A 22,032-nucleotide genomic window follows, 5' to 3' on the forward strand; every position below is an offset into this window, starting at 1 on the left:
TGAGAAGTTAGCTTTTATATCTTTGTTGGTGCCCAGGGGAGCTGGGAGTCAGCTTCCATGCCCCACGTTCTAGAGGAAGTAGAGAAATTTTCCAGATTCTTGCCTTCTGTGCTGTGGAAGCATGGTGGTGTGGACTCCCTATATAATCTCCAAGTCACTCAATTGTATCATTTTCCTTAAAAAGAAAAAAGTTCACAATGGAAATGCTTGCATACCCTTCTGGGGCATAATTCCTTGTGCCATTTAATTATTCAGACTACTTTCTTTACATGAGAGCTCACAAGATGTAAAAGACAAACCCAATGTACCATTTAAAAATCTTTATATATTGAAATAAAACTTTTCCCCCAACCCAGTAGACACAGAAAAGGGGGCATCTCACAGGAGACAGTTGATGTGGGAGACCATACCCAAAAAGTATGCACTCTTAAATGCTTCAAGTTTCACAGTTCTGCTGGTGGCAGAAAGAGTATAAATTATTAAAAAAAAAAAAAAAAAAGGTTTTTTTACAGTTGATATTAGTCAAAGGCCAAGAATCAATAAAAATAAATTTTAAATGGTAATTTATGTAAGTTTTATGGTTCCAAGCCAGTAATTATCAACCTTTTTGAATTATGGACATCTTTGAAAACCCATGATATATAAGGACTGACTCCTTCAAAACATGCATATGACGCAAGTTCATGAAATTCATGGATTCCCCTGAAGATCTCTTAAGGTAGAGAGGATAAAGAGAGAAAGATAAATTAATATGCCACATGGCTAGAGGAGATGGCAGTCTTTTCACATCTGTGGTATTTCTGATCTTTCTCACTTCTGTACTGGATTGTATTCATAAAGTTGGTCCAGAATTTGCTCCCTAGTCTTTTACCAACACTGCAACTAATAAGCCTATCATGATCTGAATGTTACCTGAATAGACAAGTTTAAAAGGTGAAATTCTGTTATTACTACCATAGATATAACCGTGTCAATGTCCCCTTGGGCTGTTGACAACTTCCTAAAAAGTGTCAGGACAAAAGACTACTACAGGGAACTTACAGGATCATTGCCTACCTCGCTTATGCTTGGATGATTTCCTAGACCATCGGCTGGAGGGTAGAGAGAAAAGGCAAGGGAGAATGTGGCACCTGGTATTGATTTTAATGACTCTTCCTCCTCTTTGATTTTCTGGACCAGTGTGCCTCCCTGAATAAGGACAAGACTGGAAGAAAGTGATATGGAATGAATGTTAGGAGTGAAGTGTGAGTTTGAGTATGATTATGAAGCAACATTAAGTTTTATGCACATTCCTGTCTTAGTAGTAACCTGTACTTTAGACTCAACACCATCTCGCAGTACGGATTGCACCCGGTAGTCTTCCTGGGAGACAAGACTCGGAGGCCGGCTAGACGGGAGGGTAGTTCACAGAGACTGTGGGTCGAGAAGAAAAGAGGTGAAGCTTTAGCAATGCAGAAACTGAAAAGGGCCCTGCAGGAGCACAAAAGTTGGCAGGAAAAAATTCCAGGGAAGGCAACTTACAAAGACACAGCAAACAAAGGTCCTAAGTCTTGTCCAAGGGTCTCCCGCTGGTAGCCTGCAGCTAAGATCTATGTGGTTTGACCCCCTCTGTTGTATCTTATTTTCCTTTTTTAAATTCTAATTTGAACATATTTTTAAAGTGTGGAGACATGCACATGCACTCTGGAAATGCTTGATTCCTTTTTTTCCTGTTTTCTTACGTCAAGTCGCCTCAGACATTGGTGTTTCTAGTCTGGTCCTTCATGGCAGGCATCTGAGTTTGACACCCTTGGGACTCTGGCCAGCCTGACCTTACCTAAAGATAACAAGAAATAGGAGACCCCCCAAAGGTGTCTCTGGTTTGGGGCCAGAGATAATTCATCCTCAGCCCATTGCTTGTGTTCCTTGGCATGAGTGGGTGGAGGGGAAAACTTGAGTTTGTGTTTGTAGATGTGCAGCGTGTGGCCATTAAGAGAAAATCAGAGAGAATTTCTTTGAAGGAAATGGTCCTCAGCCAGTGAAACCCTAAGGAGGAGAGTAATTCTTAGGATTAAAGCTCACTGAAGTGGCTGGTGTCGTGGTGTAGCAGACTGAGCTGCCTCCTGCCACAGCAGCGTCCTGTATGGGTGCTGGTAGGATTCCCAGCTGCTCCACTTCCAATCCAGCTCCCTGCTAATGTGGCTGGGGAAGCAGTGGGAGATAGCCCAAGTATTTAAAGAAAAAAAAAAACTCACTGAAGAGAAAAACCATATTCTAACAGTAGTTATGTAATGATTTTACATTACATATTACACGTTTATATTACATATTATACTAATAATTAAATTGCGCAAAATATTTTGTCAAATAAGTATTTTAAGGTCCCCCAAAATGAACGTATTTCAAACTAGACATTGATCTGTGCTGGATTCTTTGTTGAAACATCTATTGCTATTTGCAGATAGAATTTAGAGGATTTTGGAGTAACTTTGTAACTGAAATTCAATTTATCTGGTTTGTCTTTCTTTGTGTCTATATGTTACACAGAAATTAAAAAGCTAATTTGTCTTTTTCTTTTTTCTTTTTTCAAAAACAATGTCTTTCTCAGCTGACTTCTCTTCTTCACTTTGTCTTTGGGTGACTGGGAACCAAACTGCTTCTCCTGCCTTCATTTCTTCTCCTTCCTCTGAGTGGGTCTTTATCTAAAATGTTGTCTGGTCAGGTAATGCCATTTTTACCTTCCCTTTGATTTAAAATGCCAACTTGCAGCTAGGGTACTCAGATTTTCTTAAAAACAATTCTTTAAACCCTTTATATGATCTTGGAAGATTCATAGGCAGGATCTCAGGGAAATGCAATCTGTTTTCTTGGGTAGAAAAACATTCATGTGAAAGAAAAATATTTGTCTCATGTGAATTAAATAAATAGCGATATTAGCCACTTTCCAGAGCTTCCATCAACATGTTTCTAATTATAATTTCCAAAACTTGAAGATGGTCTTTCAGCCAATTTGGCAGCTTTTAACCATGTTGGCAAATGGAATGGAATTCTTCAAAAACAGTCTGATTTGTTGCTTCATATCAGGAATTCATGTCACAGAGGAAATCCAGAAACTCAATAAGATTAAGGCAAATGTGAACTTTACATGGTACCGTTTAGCGATGCATTTTCGGTGTTGCGGCCTCAACACCCTCTATCATAAATATGCCCACTTAGATCGGTATCCATGGACAAGTGCGACTTTTATCAGTTTGCCTTCCTGATGCAAAAGGATCTGCCAAAAGAAGCATTGCTGTTTCAGCAAAACACATTTCTTTTCTACAGACGACCTTTTGCCAAGTACTGATATAAACAAATGCTGGAAGAAAAGCAAATGGAAACAGAAATTTGGATCCTTATCCAAATAAAATTAATTATGAATTAGTCAATAAAATGTAAAACTCCATAATTATGATTAATCACATTTTGATGTTTCCTTCCCGAAATTTCTACACCGTCTTACATATGTCATCCACTGTCTGCTTCTCTTAAGGATATGACTTGTGATTGATGTTATTTTTGTGGCGCTAAGTTCTGTTGATCCATTCAGAATTACCCACTTGCCCCCCAGGAAATCCAAAATGATTTATGTGATTTTCGCGTGAGGAAAATCCAGTTAGGAAAGAGCCTTGGTTTGGGCTGCCCATTCCGCTAACACAGTGACTCCAGTGCATACAGTTGGCAGGGCATGTGGTGGGGGGAAGGATGTGTGACTAAGTTACTACATGGGACGTGAACACTTCATGCCCAGGGGGAGACCTAGAGGCCACCAGGGAGCACTCACTTGAGAGGTACCCTCCCTGAGATGGGACAGGGGCAGGGCACCTGCACTTACTCTGCAGGTGGGAAATGCTTATCAACCCCCAGATGAACTATCGTAAAATAACTCCTGCTCTGTTCACTTCAAGAAGGTAGAAAGGTAGAGAGAGCTCCCGTTATTTTACATATGCTGATATTCCACTTAGTCAACAAATCAGTCCTTGGTGAAGGAGAGGATCCAGATGCTATATGTAATTCCAGTCCATTTTCACATCATCAGAATAAGTCTGTTTAATGTCAAGCAATAGCGCTATCCTATCTGTTATTAGTTTGCTGGGGGTATATAGCAGGTGATAAATTGATTCATATGAACAAGTGTGGCAATGTATTTAGACCTGGCCAGAAAATATAAAAGGACCACTTCTGCATTGTTTCTGCGCTCTCTTCCTTAGGACTTGAGGCCGGGAGATGTGTCCGGCAAGCGGAACCTCTGGGAAAAGCAATCTGTGGACAAGGTCACTTCCCCCACTAAGGTAATCTACTTGGAGGACTGGTATTGCAACGAGATGTTTTCCTAGTGAATCCTGCAGTGTAATGGCCTGGGGGTAAATGAGACCTAACACTGGCCCACACATCTTTGCTTGGTTAGTAGTTTCTAAAAGACCTGTGTGAGTACAGTCAAAAGGAAAGCTTCGTGGAGCCTTTGGCCTTGCAAGTTTGTCAGTCATGCAGCACGAGTAGCCCACCCCTGTGGAATGGTGCCCAGTGAGACACTGTAGATCTGCCATAGAACAGGAAGATTGGCAGCGAAAGGCAGTAGGAGATAACCATTGCCTGTCTTTCCTTATGAGGTCCCAGCATTGTCATTTGAAGAATGCTTAGGGAAAATGCCTGCTTCTATGGGTGTTCCTAAGTTGTTTTCTGGACCTGTTCTAGATTATACTGCCATCGCCAGCAGCCTGGGACCCAAGGTTGCTATGGCCAAAATTTAAAATGTATCTAAAGTACAATGATGTTTGCCACCTAAATGAGTGAGCATGGAGTCCTCTTCCACTTTTGGCCTTCTGAGCATAGGTTATGCTCATTCATGAGAGATGGTTCCCTGGACAACATCTAAAAGGATGCTCAGACTGTGACTAGGACAGCTTGTTAATCAAAGCGCTAATTCATATCCCAGCTGTAGCCTTTTTCCATTTCAAGTAATAGCCCAGTATTCTCAGAAAGAGGAAAAATTAAAAAGAGAAATCAGAGACCACCAGTACGGTTAGCACGGGCTGCTTTGGGGTCGACGTAGAGCTCTAGAGGTGGAAGCACTCCTTAGGACGACCCGGGGTGGAGGCGGCATCAAAGGCAATGAACACACACTGTATTCACTGAAGGGAGCGACGTACTGCCCCTTTCCTACTTTCTAAGTCTAGTGCAGCTGCCTGAGTTGTTTCCCTATTAGTTGTGCAGTGATAATCCAATCCAATATGAGCCAATAGCCCAGCCTCTCACCTTAAAGTGACTTTTAAATAGGTTACATCTTCTAAATGATTGCTAACTGTATTAAAAATACCCAGTAGCAATAATCACTACTATGTACCACTGACAGCGTCCACTACGTGCCAAGAGCTGTTTATTACCACATTTGATCTCTCGCCACCACGTGAGGTCAGCAGAACTGTTTCCATCTTATAGCTGAGGAAAATTAAGCTCAGAGAGATTGAGTAATTTTCCCAAAGCCATACAGCAAATCACTGGATTGCCACTCAGTCTGATCTGGGCCTGGGTACTCACCATTATGCATACAACTTTCCACTGAGGGTACACATTCAGCAGAAAATGTGAAGTTGTGGAATTCCTCGTGTGATTTTCTCCTGGTGGCAGGGCAGAGGGGAACTTTTCATTTGTTTTCTAAACAAAGAATGAACTTGGTGGACAAAACCTGTATGATCCTGCTAGCCTGGGCTTCTGCCCTTTCAGAAAGGGCAGTCCAAGTGTGGAGATAGTCTCCTTTCTGAGTAGGACATGTCTGCTACCTGTCATCCATCACCACAGGTCCAAGGGGGTCCCTCTGGATAGCACTCCTCTTAGCCAGAGCTCTGGGAAGCGGAGCAAAGATGTTCTAAAATGGTGGAACTCAGAGAACACCACCCCCATGCACAAGAACATGAGCCGTGCTCCCTGGAAGGCACACCGTGGTGGGTAGCACACACTCACTAGCTCCGCCTCCCTGGAAGGCACACCGTGGTGGGTAGCGCACACTCACTAGCTCCGCCTCCCTGGAAGGCACACCGTGGTGGCTAGCGCACACTCACTAGCTCCGCCTCCCTGGGGTGTGCCCCTGAACTCTTTCCATACCAATAATAAGGATGATATAACCCACCAGACTCAGAGCTGAGCTTATGAGATGCCAAACAAGCTGTCTCCTCTGTTCCAGAATGTCAAATGCTTCTTGTTGTGCCATCATTCCATCGAAATGAAAATGCACAACACGTTTGAAAATGGAAATGCATAACATGTTAGTAGTTGTTACTACCCCAGCAAGGATGTTTAATAGCTGACATGGTGGGGGAAGTCATCAGACTAGGAGTGTGGACCAGGGAAGTCCGGGAATAGGGGTGTAAGAACAGGAGGGAGGAGGAAGGGTTGGAACATGGGCAGGAGGGAGGGTAAGGTGAGAAAAATCACTATGTTCCTAAGTCTGCGTGTATAAAATACATGAAACTTATATAGTTTAAATAAAATGTTTAAGAAAGAATAGGAGGGAGGAAGTAGAGTTTGTTAGATTGAAGTGGGAGAAGGTGAAAGATAAGCATATCCTAATTCACCATGATACGTGGACATGGCCTTGACTGGGCTAGTTAGGTCATGTGTGCCTATTTTGGAATGCACACTACACTGCTGGTCCTTACCATGGAGCTTAAAAAAAAGATTGTGATGGTCAAGTTAGGAAGAGGGACCAGAAAGGAGAAACAAAGAAGTAAGCTAGAAACTCGACAGGAGAAATGTAGAATAAAAGATCATATTTGAGGAGCATGCCAGTAGTGCTCCCGCATTTCGTAACCATCTATGGCTGCCATAACTGGAATCTGCCCCTGTTTTCCTTCCGACAAAAACCAATGTTTCTGGCTGAAACACTGCAGGCTGTGGATTTAAAGTTCTTTTCTCTCAGCAGGTCTGAGGCAGTTCAAGAAAGAACCCAAACTCAAGACCCTGGACCAGCTCAACTGTAGAGGGCTAATTTGCTCTGTCTTATATTTATGGTGATTTACTAAATTGGGTTCATCTTCCTTTGTTTTATTTTACAATATCCCAGTAAACCCATGTATATGATCACTATATTTAATAATCACAGTCTAGAGATGTTCATGGTGAAAGTACTGCCCTTGCACAGGAGCCTGTTTCTAAAGAAACCCATGCTGTGAAAGAGACTTTTCTACTGATCACCCTGATTCTGTCTGAACAGTGATTCCAACCACATTGGAAATCAGCACAAAGAGATCCAAGTTGAAAATTGCCTGAGGAATGTGTGCAGTATCTAGAAAAATGAACCATGGTTGTCCTTTTAAATACAGAAGTCATGTTGTTTCTGCACTTTAGAATAAAGCATGGGAGAAATGATCGTAGTAGGCAATTGTAACTCTTTCTGAAAGTAACCCATTTCAGATTTTATATACTGCAATGATTGTCTTTAAAAAAAAAAAGATGTACTGTTAAGGTATTACTTTATTTCATGCTGATGCATATCTAAATTGGATTATTCTGTTAGCTGACAGTGGTACTGATTTTTTTTAGATTGGTTTGTGGATTTCTTTAGTAGTAACAGTAGCCTGAACCACATCTTAGATTACTCGATGATGTATGTATGTGCATATACATATATAAACACACTAATGATAGAATGCTTTTTTATGTGCTAGACAATTATATTTAGTAGTATGTCCTTGTAACTAGCCAATATCACAGCTTTTTAAAAAATTAAAAATCACAGTATTATATTAATATTTCATATTTGCCAATAGAAACATGGCAGATAGGTATCGATATGTTTTCAATGCCCAGTGACCTGTAAGAAAAAAAAAAGTATTGAAGAAAAGAGAGACTAGAAGTGTCAAAACAAGTTGAAATCTTCTATAAGACATAGTATTTAGTTTATAATTAAAAGCAGGCTTGAAGTCCAGTGTGAATTTTACTAAATCTACTATCTGAATCAAGCTCACAACCTGGTTATTCATCACAAAGTTCATAAAAATTGGTGGACGTGATATCTAAGGTCCTTTCCTTCAGAAAAATTTAAAGAGTTTTAGTGACTGTATTACACATGGAATTCCACGCATGGGTCTAAGCAAAGACCAGTGTTTGCTAATGTCTGGAAGTAAAGAACTAAAATGAACACAATCCAGTATTTAGGAGGCAGGACAACATTTCCATTTTTATATACTCTGAAATGTTCTTAAAATTAATCTTTTCTACCTTTATTAGTCAGTGGTACTTGTCATATGTTGATAATTTGACAAAATTTCAAAAGTATATTTAACTTTTACTAGTTACATATTAGTTTACTAGTGAGTCTTTATTGATTCACTGCTTTTACACACACAATCCAGATATCAGGTCTTATTTTAGCCTATAAGTTTTTATTCTTCATAATAGATGATGGAAAATTGCTCCAGCGTCTTGGCCAAATGTTCTCTATAGACGTCTACAAGTAGTATAGTTCTATAAACTCATACCTCAGCTGACTTAACCAAAATTGTTTCAGTCTCTGTCCCTACCACAATAAGAGGGCCTCCCAAGGGACAATTTTCTCATCAACGAAACTCCTCCAGTAGAGCTCACCCGGGGAGGCGGGCATGAGGAGGGATCCCCGCTTACAGGTAGTTGAATCCTAGCTTTTGGCAGACATGGGCCACCAAGATCGCACAAGTCGTTCACCCGTGACAGAGTAGACACACGTCTATGTTCAGATAAACTAGAACTTAACCTGAAACTCCCTATTTAGCCTTAACTACCATCATTGGAGTGAGATGCAGCCAAGTTTGAGGTAACGTTGCTGTGTTGAACTTTTGAACAAGAGCTTTTCCTGATTGCTATTATATATTTTTCTAGAAAGTGTAAAGTTGAGAAGAGAATGTATCAATCCAGACATTTATTCCGGTATTTGGATGGAATAAATTTTAGGGTAGAATTTTGTTCTGTTTGGATTTAATTTGTTTGAAAAACAAACTCATTGTTTACTTGTTCAATTAGAATTCTCTGTTATCTTTAAGAAGTAAAACTGCAAGCTGACTAGCATGTTCTGTGAATCTGCCATTCATAAAAACTTTATGAACACTTGGTATTTTTCACTGATAATTGATCGCTGCAATAAAAGTATATTGTGAAAATGCATCTACAATAAATGGAATTCCTCCAAATATCTTTGCCTCGCTTATTTCCGTGTGCTATATTGCCAGATGTGTGTCTATTTTAATAAAGATGATGGCATGACAAAACCTGCATTTCGGATTGAGTCTTGGTTTTACTCTTGAAAAAGAAAAGCATGTTTATATTTTAATGCTCTTCTTGTAATTTTCTGACAAAATATTGAAAATTTCTCTGATCTGGACTACTGACCAAACATGTATGGATAAAGTTGAGGAAAAAAGGATTTAAAAATTCTTCTTTTAAAAAAAAAATTGAATGTTCCTTCATATTCCCTGTCATTCCCACTGTAGTTTCTTTTTTTTTTTTTTAAAGAGTTATTTATTTATTTGAAAGTCAGAGTTACATACAGAGAGAAGAGAGGCAGAGAGAGAGAGAGAGGTCTTCCATCCGACGGTTCTTCCATCTGACGGTTCACTCCCCAATTGGCCGCAACAGCCAGAACTGGGCTGATCTAAAGCCAGCAGCCAGGAGCTTCTTCCAGGTCTCCCACGTGGGTGCAGGGGCCCAAGTTGAGCCATCTTCTACTGCTTTCCCAGGCCACAGCAGAGAGCTGGATCAGAAGTAGAGCAGCTGGATCTCAAACCGGCACTCATATGGGATGCCAGCACTTCGGCCAGGGCATTAACCCACTGCGCCACAGTGCTGGCCCCCCCATTGAGGGTTCATTCCACCCCTCTTGCTCCTAGGAAAGGCAGTGCTATGTGCCTGAAGACTGTCTTTTGTAACACAGACATTCATTTAATACATGCCATTTGTTTGTAGAACGTTTACTACCTGGGGACAGTGGTGATTACATTTGAATCGAAAAATATTTTTTCATAGAAATTTTGCATATTTATATGGTACTTATTGGTCTGAAGGCTGAGGTTCTCATAAAGGTTTTAATTTGTGGGTTCAGAGCTTTTGAATACTTTCCTAAGTCCTTCACATAAGATTGACAGAATTGACTAAAATACTATTTAAAAAAAGTATTTTACTGCTACATACTAATAATAGGTGTAATAAGTCTAGACAATAAGATAGTTGTCATCAAAATAAATGTATAAAATGAAACAATAAAAATACAGTCAATAGTGTTAGGACCACACTGATAAGATTAAATGAAAATTAATTTTATAATACACATATTCAAGATATGAACTTGGAAACAATACTATAGTCTTCCGTGTGATGAGGAATGAGTCTGTTGTGCAGATTTTTTCCTACTCACCTTGTGCATGTCTGCTCCAAGTGGAAGAAGGAACAAGGAAAATGATCTCACATGCCTAAATGTGGTTCTTCCATAGGAGATAACCCCAGCAAGGTCTTGATTTGAGTGCATTGTCTGTTTCGGCCAGTTTATTTATTTTTATTTATTATAAAGGCGAGAGATAGGGAGAGAGAGAGATTTCTCATGCTGAAGTGCCCCGAACAGCCAGAGTTGAGCCAGGAAAAAGTCAAGAGCCAGGAACTCAACTTCCACACATTCATTCTCTTTTGTGGAGGTGATTTATCCTGTTATTTGTTACCCAAGCAGGGACATCTTTGCCATGTCATTTCCAAGTAAATGGAACTATTGCTTCCACACAGTCTCCAGATACATACAATTAATTTTACTGATAGAGGGATTAGGAAGGTGTCATTATGGTAGTGACCCATGAACTGAGTCGTGGTGAGCTGACTGGCTGTAACAGATCTTGAGAGTTGAACTTGGGACCAGTTTAAGAGGTTTAGTCCTACATAGGGTCATCCCACACTAGTATGGGCAAGGTCAAGTCACTAGGCTATCATGGGCTCTCGGGCCCAGTATGGCCATCTCAGTCACACTGTGAGAAGACTTCCCTGGCCATTAACTTCTTGGGTGTTATAAGGAACTGACTGGGGTACAGTTTTTATTGTCTTTTTCTCTCTTAGTGATCTACTTTCATTAGATGGCCTTTTATACTACAGTCTTACAGTAAGTGTACCCCAAAAAAGTGCAGGGAAAAGTTGCTGCAGTCATAAAGCTGCCTTCCCGAAAGATGGAAGCCAGCTGTGGGGGGAACCTGTCCCATGATCTTCTCAAGGAAGACCACAGGGAAGGGGAACAGGAATGCAGACTGACAGCCCTACGGGGAAGCTTACTCCAAGACTTCCTGCCACTTTAACTTAAAGGCAAGGAATTTCATTTCGAGTACATACAAGTGTCTGCAATAGGAGAGTAAGTAAAATTAACCAAGAGTTAAAAAGAGCAGGTGCTTAAGAAAATCATTTTAAAATTATCTTGGAAAAGAAAGAAGTCCTTATGACATCTCTTTCTGTAAATCCATACTAATTCCAGCTAAGCTTTGACCAAACAGTACTGCCTGGGATAATTCCTAAAACTTCTCTCAGGGTGTTTGTATTCACCGTGCCTCCTGCCTGGCGGTCTGCCCTTAGCTGTGTCCTTATGGTTTGGTTTATCCCTTGGCTCAAATACCTTCCCTGGCCACCCCATCTGAAAGAGCAGCCCTACCAAGACCCATATGCCCCCAATACTCAATGCCCTTCATTGTTCCTGCTCTACTCCTCTCCACAGCAGTTATCATCTGAGTGACTTTTATTATTGGTTTGTCTGTTTTTTCCTTCTAGAACATAACCTCCATTAAAAATGCCTACTTTGTTCCCTGCTATATATATATATATATATATATACACACACACACACACACACACACCTTACACTGAGAAGTCTTTGACAAGTGGTAGGCACTCAATAAATATTTGCCAAATTACTGAAATAATGAATGAATATGATTTTCAACATTTGGTTGAAATTCTAAATATTTCTGTGGTGCACTAAGATAACTTTTCTCTCTAAGGATTACTCGACACATGATCAAGGGATATTACTTGACATATGTAAGTATTTGGAGTAAATTCACGAGACTTGGTCCCAGCTCTGACATCTCTGGTCAGTTCCTTTCTCAGGCTTCACTTCGAGCATCTGACAGACATCCTATGGTGTGCAACCACGATGAAAATGCAACCGAAAAATAGGTCCTATATATTGAGATTCTCTGCGTGTCACCTTTAGTGTGTATGTATGGCATGAAGCAAGCTACAGCTATCAATTCTAAGTACTGTTCTTCAAGAGACGCTGGTCCAACGTATGCTCTATTTTCTCAAGTCAAGGTCTGACTGGAAGGTCCAAGTTTCCAAACTGCTATTTCAACAAAACCTGGTATTTTCAAAACTTGATAAAATCTCGATATTAACCCATTTCGGTGCTTAAGTCATAGTGCGTTGCCCCGTATTCTACTTTCAAACTTGATATACTGTCTCTACAACATCACAAATCAGATGGCACATATGCCTCGTGTGGGCATATATTTATATTATATATTTATATATTATAGGTACACAGTTTTTTTCCTGCTACACCTGGAAAACTGTTCCAAATATACCAAATTGAACACCAAACTTATAGATGGGGGGAATCAGGATGTGATGTACAGAAATAACATCTAATACAAACGGGACAAAAAAAGTGAAGTTGGCCAAGGGCACGCTGTTAACGCCAGGTGGTCTGCAAAGCACAGGTCTTACCCAGTATGCTCCACTGCCGCCTCTGAGAAAGGGCCCGGGGAAAACCCGCTGCTCGCCTCCCCACTCCTAAACCTTCCCGCCGGACCCCAGCTCCCCAACCCCCGGCCAAACCCTCTGCGCTGGCTCAGCCGCTCTGCCCCTAGTTCCCGTCATCCCCCGGGGTTTCCCCTTCCTCGGGCCAGGGCTGCGCGCAGGCTCAGTGCCGCTGCGCCGGGCGCGTGAGACTGCCCAATGTCTCGCGAGGATAGGCCCGTTGCCCTGGAAACGAGCGGCCTGGTAACAAGGACAGGGTCGGGGCTACCACACTTGCTGGAGTGGCCTTTCTTCTTGCGGCTGGACACTGACGAGCTCGTGGGCACCCACGCTTCCTCGCACGGAAAGAAGAACTTGGCTGGAGGACTGGGGGCGGCAGTGGGGGGCGGCCGCGGCCGGCAGGTGACGCGTCCGGGAGAGGAAGGGGCGCTCGCAGGCGCTGCCGCGGCTTCCGGGGTGCGCGGCGGCACCAGCGAGGGTGCGGCGAACGCGGCCGAGCCCCTCGACTTCTCCGTGCCTCCTACCAGCGCCTGCTGTTGCCTCTTGGGCTTCCGACGCCCCAGACCCCGGCGGGGCGCCCGCTGGCGTGTCCGAGTCGGCGCCTGGAGGTGCCGCGGGTGTAGACATGTGCCAGTGCAGTGCTGCCGACGAGTTGGGGTCCCCAGACGGAGACTGGAGTCGGGTCACACTCAGGGTCCCGCCCGTGAGGCCGTGTTTCCCCTCCCCGATGATGCGTTTGTAGCTCTGGGCGCCCGCCGGGGCTTGGAATCTTGTGGTCGGTGTAGACCACGCTCTAAAACACGGCTTTTGTGGGGAGGGGCGTAAACGAGTGGGGTTGGGTGGGTGCGTGCCTTCGATCCTCGGGAATCTGGAACCTTGACACGGAATTCGGGTGGCTGCATTGTCTTGGAGGCAGCCGGATGGAAGACACCTGCGTGGGGCGTGCCGGTCCTCGCCCAATCCGCCCTGCGGGGCAGCTGTTGCGTTCGGTACGAATTACACACCGTAAGTTGACTGCTGGAGCAGCCTGTGACAGGCTGTAGACAGGAATTCTGGGGCAGCTGACAGTTGAGGAGCCCAGAAGCTTAGCGCTGCGTTAGTGCCTGAGCGATTTCTCTTTGGTCCGTAGTGAATTCGCTATCTCGGTGCAGTATTGCATGGTAAACACAGAATGTCAATGATCCGCTGTGTGCTCTGGGAACTTTTGCAATTAAATCGTTGGCTTGGTCAGCCTCGTGATGGTTGTCTCTTTCCAGTGATGGAAGCTTTCTTCTAGGAGGTGTAGGGCTTGATTAGCTGCACGGTGTTTAATTTTTAAGGCAGGTGGCTGTCAGTGTTGATTAAATGCGATTGAATATCTACTTGAGTTCTCATGACCAACACCGGCAGCTTAAACGTTGTCAAACAAGTTGCTTAGACACTGTTTTACAGCCTACCCACATAATAGGAATTTCAAGGCAAACACGGAAAGAGATGTCAGAAGGTTCAGAAAAAGACTACTCGGACAGAACAAACAGCGATGAAGACGAATCAGTATGTCCCCTTCAATGTTTCACTTATTTTAAGATAAATAATTTTTTGTGTTATAAATTATTTATTTACTGTATAGTTATTTGTGTGATATAAATTCCCAATTAAAATCAGTTTGATGTTTAAATCATTGTCATTGAAGTTTGGAAATAATTTGAAAAAGCTAAGCTCTTAGTACTATGTACTTAATGTACTATAGGAAAGATAAACTAAATGACTGAGTTTCTTTTGCTTTGTTTTTAAAGATTTATTTATTTATTTATTTATTTGAAAGATTTACAGCGAGACAGAGGCAGAGAGAGAGATATCGATATCGATCGATCTTCCATCTGCTGGTTCACTTCCCAATTGGCCTCAACAGCCAGAGCTGGGACTATCTTAAGCCAGGAGCCAGGATCTTAGTCCGGGTCTCCCACTTGGGTGCAGGGGACAAGGACTTGGGCCATCTTTTGCTGCTTTCCCAGACCATAGCAGAGCTGGATCAGAAGTGGAGCAGCTAGAACTTGAACCAGCATCCATGACTGTTTTCTTGAGAAAATATTTTGGCCAAGATTCTCCTGGATTTTTAAAAAAAGTGACTTAAGTTGTTATTAAGGTTGTTTATTATATTTCATGTCCACTTATTTTCTTAGGTGTTCTAGTTCTATTGTGTTACACCACAGTATGTATCATACTAGGACCTGTTTGAAAACTACCTTGTTCACGATGCTGTTAATGTGGCTCTGATGTCACAAAGGAGTGATGTAGAAGAAGAAAGGAGGGGGAATGTATTATTTAAAAATATTTTGTCTGATAGTAGTACATCATTGTTAAAATAAAAATGATCTTGTATGTAAATTAAGGTTCCTAGCTAAGCCCTCCCAAATGATATGTAACCCTTTAAGTTGATGACTTTGTTTTTTTTTTCTAATGTCAATTGTTTTCACAAGTGTGTCAAGAATCTTCACTCTATTGCCTCCCTGCAGTCACCATCATGACCATTTCCAGGTGGAGAGGAGGGATGAAAGATGAGGACTTGAAGTCGGTCTCAGGATAGTTCAGATGTTGGGATACTTTGATCAGTAGCCCATAATAATCCTGTAGTTTTCTCATTTATTAAAGGTTAAAGCCATATACCCAGTCCCAAGTAGTATGATAAGTAAAGAAATTTAGGAAGGATTTGGAAATTTGATTTTTAAAAGAAATATTTGAAAATTCTTTTGTTTTAGGATGAAGATCCTTTCATGAAATTTCTAAATGAAGATATTCATCAGTGTGCTCTTTTAGCAGGTTTGAACCTATCCATGTATTTTCCTTCGTTTTTATTGTAAGATCTTAAGTGGATTAAAATGTAAGGAAACTAAAAAAGATTGTCAAGTTGAATAATAAAAGAATAATTATTCTGGTGGGTAGGAAGAGCAAATGTTGTATCCACTTTTAATAGAATCCTTCAGGGGTTCAGACTTTGCAGGTTTTAGGTAAACCTGATTTATATTAGAAAATAAGTGAGAATATATAGTGATTTTTTTGGTTTTAAACAAAAATTTATTTAAGTTATACAAGTTTCACATATTTCATATAGATTTAGGAATATAGTAGGATTTCCCCTCCCTTCTGCCCACATTCCAACTCCTCCCCCCACCTCAGATTTCCATTCCTAATTTACAGTGATCTATTATCTATCAGCATACTTAGTGATCATATAGTTAACCCTACTCTACATAAAGAAAGAAGAAGAGAAAGAAAACTCAACAAACTAAAGCAAAACTGAACGAAAGATTGTTACTCAGTAGAAGGGACAAGGGCTATAAACAATCGTCCGTTCTCAAGAAGGTCTCACGCCACCGCATTACACTTCAGGTGTTCTATTGCATCAGATCAGGGAAAACATGGTATTTGTCTTTTTGGGATTGGCTTATTTCACTAAGTATAATGGTTTCCAGTTGTGACCATCTTATTGCAAAAGACAGGATTTAATTTTTTAGCAGCTGACTAGAACTCTATAATGTTTATGTACCATAATTTCTTTATCCAATTAGTAGCTGATGAACATCTGGGTTGATTCCATATTTTAGCCATTGTGAATAGTGCTGCAGTGAACATGGGGGTACAGATAACTCTTTGATATACTGACTTCTTTCGGTTTGGGTAAATTCCCAGGAGTGGGGTTGCTGGGTCATTTGGTAAGTCTATCAGATTTCTGAGCTATCTACATACTGTCTTCCATGATGGTTGCGCCAGTTTACATTCCCACCAGCAGTGGATCAGGGTACCTTTTCCCCATATCCTTGCCAGCATTTGTTGTGTGTTGATTTCTATATGTAAGCCTCATTGTGAAATCCCATGTGGTTGTGATTTGCATTTCCCTGATGGCTAGTGAATCCTGAGCATTTTCGCAAGTGCCTATTGGCCATTTGAACTTCCTCTCTTGACAAATGCCTGTTTAAGTCCTTCACTGGATTGTTGTTGTTGAATTTCTTGAGCTCTTTATATATTCTGGGTGTTAACCCTTTATCAGTTGCACAATTTGCAAATATTTTCTTCCCTTCTGTTGGTTGCCTCTTCACTTTGCTGAGTGCTTCCTTTGCAGTGCAGAAGCTTCTCAGCTTGATGTACTCCCATTTGTCATGTTTAGCTTTGATTGCCTGTGCTTCTGGGAACTTCTCCAAGAATTCTCTGCCTACGCCAGTGTCTTGTAGACTTTCCCCCATGTTTTCTAATAATCTGATGGTATCTGGTCATAGATTTAGGTCCTTGATCCATTCTGAGTGGATTTTTATGTAGGGTGAAAGGTAGGGGTCTACTTTCATACTTTTGCGCATGGCGATCCAGTTTTTTCAGCAACATTTGTTAGAGACTGTCCCTGCTCCATAGATTGATTTTAGCTCCTGGCTGTAGATGCATGGATTGATTTCTGGAGTTTCTATTCTGTTCTATTGATCTTTAAGTCTTTTTTTGTGCCAGTACCAGGCTGCTTTGATTATTACTGCCCTGTAGTATGTCTTCAAATTAGCTATTGTGATGCCTCCAAATTTGTGTTTGTTGTGCAAGACTGTTTTAGCTATTCTATGTCCCTTATATTTCCATATGAATGTGAGCATAGTTTTCTCTAGGTCTGTGAAGAATGTCATTGGTATTTTGATTGGGATCACATTGAATCTGTAAGTTGCTTTTGGTAGTATGGACATTTTGATGATGTTGATTCTTCCAATCCATGACATGGAAGTTTCTTCCATTTTTTAATACCTTCTTCTGTTTCTTTAGTGCTTTGTAATTTTCATCGTAGAGATCTTTGACATCCTTGGTTAAATTTATTCCAAGATATTTGCTTCTTTTTGGAGCTATTATGAATGGTACTGATCTTAAAAGTTCTTTCTCATCCAGGACATTGTCTGTGTTTATAAAGGCTATTGATTTTTCTGTGAATAACTGCCTCTTTAAATGTGTTTACAGTTTGACTCCCTATAAATCGACACAATGTACTGGAAATGCATCTTAATTTAAATGAAATATACTTATAAAGAATTACCTTTATAAAGTCATTCATTTTTAAGTAGACATGTATGTGGGCATCTTGATGTGCACTTGATTTTAAAAAATTTATAGACTTAGGCCGGCGCCGCGGCTCACTAGGCTAATCCTCCGCCTTGCGGCGCCGGCACACCGGGTTCTAGTCCCGGTCGGGGCGCCGGATTCTGTCCCGGTTGCCCCTCTTCCAGGCCAGCCCTCTGCTGTGGCCAGGGAGTGCAGTGGAGGATGGCCCAGGTGCTTGGGCCCTGCACCCCATGGGAGACCAGGAAAAGCACCTGGCTCCTGGCTCCTGCCATCGGATCAGCGCGGTGCGCCGGCCGCAGCACGCCGGCCGCGGCGGCCATTGGAGGGTGAACCAACGGCAAAGGAAGACCTTTCTCTCTGTCTCTCTCTCTCACTGTCCACTCTGCCTGTCAAAAAAATAAAAATAAATAAATAAATAAATAAAAAATTTATAGACTTAGATTTATACTTTCAGATATTAAAAGTATTTCTACTGATACTTACATATGTATCACAGGTAAGGCCTTTCTGAAAACAAATCTCCAGTTTTGAGGGGACCATGATTCTCAGATTATGCGTCTTTGTAGATCTTTTTCTTTATATATCAAAACCCGTGCTTAGAGAAATTTTGTATGCTTTCTCCTCGGCCCTTGTTTTCTTTTGTTTTTTCCTTTGCTGCCCTTTCAAAAATTATGCCATTCTGCTGGAAGACGGGAAGTAACTCATTCTTTTAAGTAGCAGTTCCATGAGTGCTGGAGAAAGTCAGAATTATTTTTTACCGTCATGTCTGTTTGTATGCCTTCTTGGTATGCATTGCCTCCTGACAGAGTCCTTTAATTCTCTTTATGTTGCTTCCATTGTTAAGGATTATTTTGTGTGGTTCAGTTTGTCGGGCTTTTTAAAATTTTTTTAAAGATTTATTTTATTTATATGAAAGAGTTACAGAGAGAGAGAAAGAGAGGTCTTCCATCTGCTGGATCAATCCCCAGATGGCCACAATGGCCGGAGCTGTGCCGATCTGAAGCCAGGAGCTTCTTTGGGGTCTCCCATGTGGGTATAGGGCCCAAGGACTTGGGCCATCTTCTGCTTTCCCAGGCCATAGCAGAGAGCTGGATCGGAAGTGGAACAGCCAGGATGCAAACCGGCGCCCATATGGGATGCTGGGGCTTCAGGTCAGGGCTTTAACCTGCTGCACCACAGTGCCGGCCCCCAGTTCATTGGCTTTTATTTGTAGCTCTTCATTTTTGTGTCTTAAGTTACAAAGGCCTTCCCTACCCACAAAGTCATCCATGTAATCATCTAAATTTTCTTTAAATACTTATATTTGTTTGTTTGAATTTTGGTATTTAATTGATACTAATTAATTTTGTGTTGTTTTTTGAATGGTTTAAGACATGCATCTAATTTTATTTCTTAATACATAGCTAGCTACTGTGCCATTTTGTAGTCCATTACTTTATTAAGTTTGCCCTTTCAACGGTTCAAGACCTGGCTGCTCCACTTCTGATCCAGCTCCCTGCTGTGGCCTGGGAAAGCAGTGAAAATTGCCCAAGTCTTTTGGGCCCCTGCACCACGTGGCAGACCCAGACCCAGAAGAAGCTGCTGGCTCCTGGCTTCAGATCAGCACAGCTCCGGCCATTGCCGGACCTCTCTCTCTCTCTCTGCCTCTCCTTTCTCTGTGTAACTCTGTGACTTTCAAATAAATAAATAAATCTAAAAAAAAAGTTTGCCGTTTTTCCCCACTGATTTGAAATATCACCCTTATCATATGACATTTAACATGTCACGTGTATCATATAGTAAATTCCATCAATCCATTCCTGGACTCCATTCCATTTCATTGAATCACTGTCATACTGTGTATCGTAACAGCTTTAAATTTGATATTTTGTAAATTGGTAAGGCAACTGTCTGTTCTAATTCTGATTTCATCAAAAGTTGGAAACAATCTAAAAATCATTAGTTGGAGAATTGTTAAATACATTACAGTGCATATGTTCAAGGTATATGTTGTACCATACAGCTGGGGTGTGACATTGACATTTGTCAGAAAGTAAAAGACAAAGAACAATATATTCAAGATTGGCCCAGTTGAAGGTATTGTTGAAAGATGAGCTTTGGCACATAGAATTTTAAGAGTTTATGTGCACAGTTAGCAATTCACAATTCAGCAGCTCAACCAGAAGAGGCTGGGAGGCTGCAGCTGAGGGACAGCAGGGAGAGCCTTTCGTAGGGGGATTGCAGAAGCAAGCGGAGGAGTGGGCTGCTCGGCTACAGTGAGCGGCAGCCTTACAGGGATTACTACACGGAAAGTCCCGAGTTAAAGGTGGGTTCACAGTTTGTGTAGCATCAGAAAAGAAAGGAAATTGATGCCACCCAGATTTTTTTTTTGAAGATTTTATTGTAGAGTTACAGACAGTGAGAGGGAGAGACAGAGAGAGGTCTTCCATCCAATGGTTCACTCCCCAAATGGCCCCAACAGCTAGAGCTGTGCTGATATGAAGCCAGGAGCCAGGTACTTCTCCTGGTCTCCCATGTGGGTGCAGGGGCCCAAGGACTTGGGCCATCCTCCACTGCCTTCCCAGGCCACAGCAGGGAGCTGGATGGGAAGAGGAGCATCCGGGACTAGAACCGACGCCCATATGGGATGCCAGCGCCGCAGGCAGAGGATTAACCTACTGCACCATGGCGCTGACCCCGCCACTCAGATTATCACACTGAAAGAGAAGGGGCCAGGGCATGGCCTTGTTGTGGCAACCCCGTTATATTCTGTGTGAATTATTGTGGGGTTGTGTTACTCAGTGACCCTGAGATGGAATCTGAGGGAAGGTTGTGAGAGTTCACCAGCAACCTTTGAGAACGCAGTTCCAGCAAGCGGTGTGGAATTAGTCCGTGAACGTATTTCCCTTCTTACAAAACAGTGTGATCAGGTGAATCAAAAATGGGTGATTGCTAGAGAAGCTTCAAGAAGCAGATGTATTTAGAGTAGCAGTGAGAATTTAGTGTAAATTAATAGGATATATGGTCAACAACTGGTTTTTAGCTATTTTGAAGATCAATTATCACAAAATTTCATTAGTACTTTTATTAAAAGTGCCATTAATTATTAGATATTTATAATGATAGCCACAAATATTGAAAGGAAAGGGCAAACCATATAAAAATTGCAGAAATCCGGGCCTTTCGTCTCTGCATTCGTGACTGTGTGGATCTTCTTTTCAGCCAGCTGTAATGGGGACCCTTTCTTCCCTCGGACGACACAAATACTGTTGGAGTATCAGCTGGGGCGATGGGTGCCGCGTCTTCGTAAGCCACGAGATTTGTATGGTGTCTCCTCCTCTGGCCCACTGAGCCCAACGAGATGGCCGTACCACTGTGAGGTCATTGATGAAAAAGTACAGCATATCGGTATGTCTGTAGTGGTTTTGGGAATTCAGACATTAGCAAACTTACTTTGCCAACTCTGGTTTTAATGAGGGAAATTAATGGTATCAGAACAGTGCATTCCAGTGGGAAAATCACGTGAGCCACATATGTTAATTTTTAATTTTCTAATAACTACATTTAAAAAGGTAGAAGGAAAAATATAAAACTAAGTGTTTTAATATATCTTTAGCCCAAATTTATCCAAAAAATTTCACGTTCATTTGTTTTGTAAAAGCCTTCAGAAATCAGGGTGCGCTTATACTCACAGATCTCTCAGTGCAGATCAGCCATATTTCAAACGTTCACCTGCTCACTGTGCTTAAACGCAAAGCCTAAAGCTGTGTAATGGTGAGAATTTAGAGTAAATTAGTAGTTTATAATGTCAACAACCAGTCTATGGCTATTATGAAGATGAATTATCACAAAGCTTGGTTAGTGTTTCTATGGAAAAACGCTATGTGCTTAGCCCCCTACAGCATTTTTAGTTCTGAACAATTCTCAACACGTGGCTGTGTTCCAAGCACAGACCCCTGGGTGAATTCACAAGCTGTGCTAGGCTGCCCGTCCGCTGGGCCTGCCCTCGCTGCTTCCCGTGCGTTCTCCTCGTTTTTCCTCGCTCCGTGTGCCTTCAGGGTGTCCTTGTTGTCTTGTGCCTCTTACTGTCTCCCTTCCTGCTCTTTTATAATCTCTCTTTTTATGCCCTTCGTCTCTTTTTCCTTTCCTTTCCTACTTTCTACATCTTTTCTTTAAAGGCTCTTAAGGGAACTGAAAGAACATATCTTAGTATGCATGTTT

General features: G+C 41.7%; 2 protein-coding genes across 45 annotated transcripts in view; both read left to right on the forward strand.

Annotated features, from left to right (window-relative positions):
• CALD1 (caldesmon 1) overlaps positions 1–9,257 on the forward strand; it is a 192,202-nt gene extending 182,945 nt beyond the window's left edge. For 12 of the 26 annotated variants that reach the window (XM_051847959.3, XM_051847960.3, XM_051847965.3 and 9 more), the window contains 2 exons: positions 4,230–4,310; positions 6,935–9,179. In XM_051847959.3, the coding sequence (XP_051703919.3) occupies positions 4,230–4,310; positions 6,935–6,943 (90 nt within the window). In that variant the 3' untranslated portion in view covers positions 6,944–9,179. 26 annotated transcript variants of the gene reach the window in all.
• Positions 9,258–13,642: 4,385 nt separating this feature from the next.
• AGBL3 (AGBL carboxypeptidase 3) overlaps positions 13,643–22,032 on the forward strand; it is an 85,823-nt gene continuing 77,433 nt past the window's right edge. For 13 of the 19 annotated variants that reach the window (XR_016231085.1, XR_016231080.1, XR_016231081.1 and 10 more), the window contains exons 1-3: positions 13,763–14,301; positions 15,507–15,567; positions 21,034–21,219. Coding sequence is in view for 9 of the 19 variants with exons in the window: in XM_008258132.5 (XP_008256354.4) it covers positions 14,113–14,301; positions 15,507–15,567; positions 21,034–21,219 (436 nt within the window). In the remaining 10 variants the exon portion in view is untranslated. Of the gene's footprint in view, positions 14,302–15,506; positions 15,568–21,033; positions 21,220–22,032 lie in introns of all 19 variants that reach the window. The other 6 variants (XM_089328643.1, XM_089328646.1, XM_089328648.1 and 3 more) reach the window with 4 other exon arrangements.

This window comes from Oryctolagus cuniculus, chromosome 3, assembly GCF_051225735.1.
Source record: "Oryctolagus cuniculus isolate XC-2025 breed Fujian yellow rabbit chromosome 3, ASM5122573v1, whole genome shotgun sequence".
NCBI lineage: Eukaryota > Metazoa > Chordata > Mammalia > Lagomorpha > Leporidae > Oryctolagus > Oryctolagus cuniculus.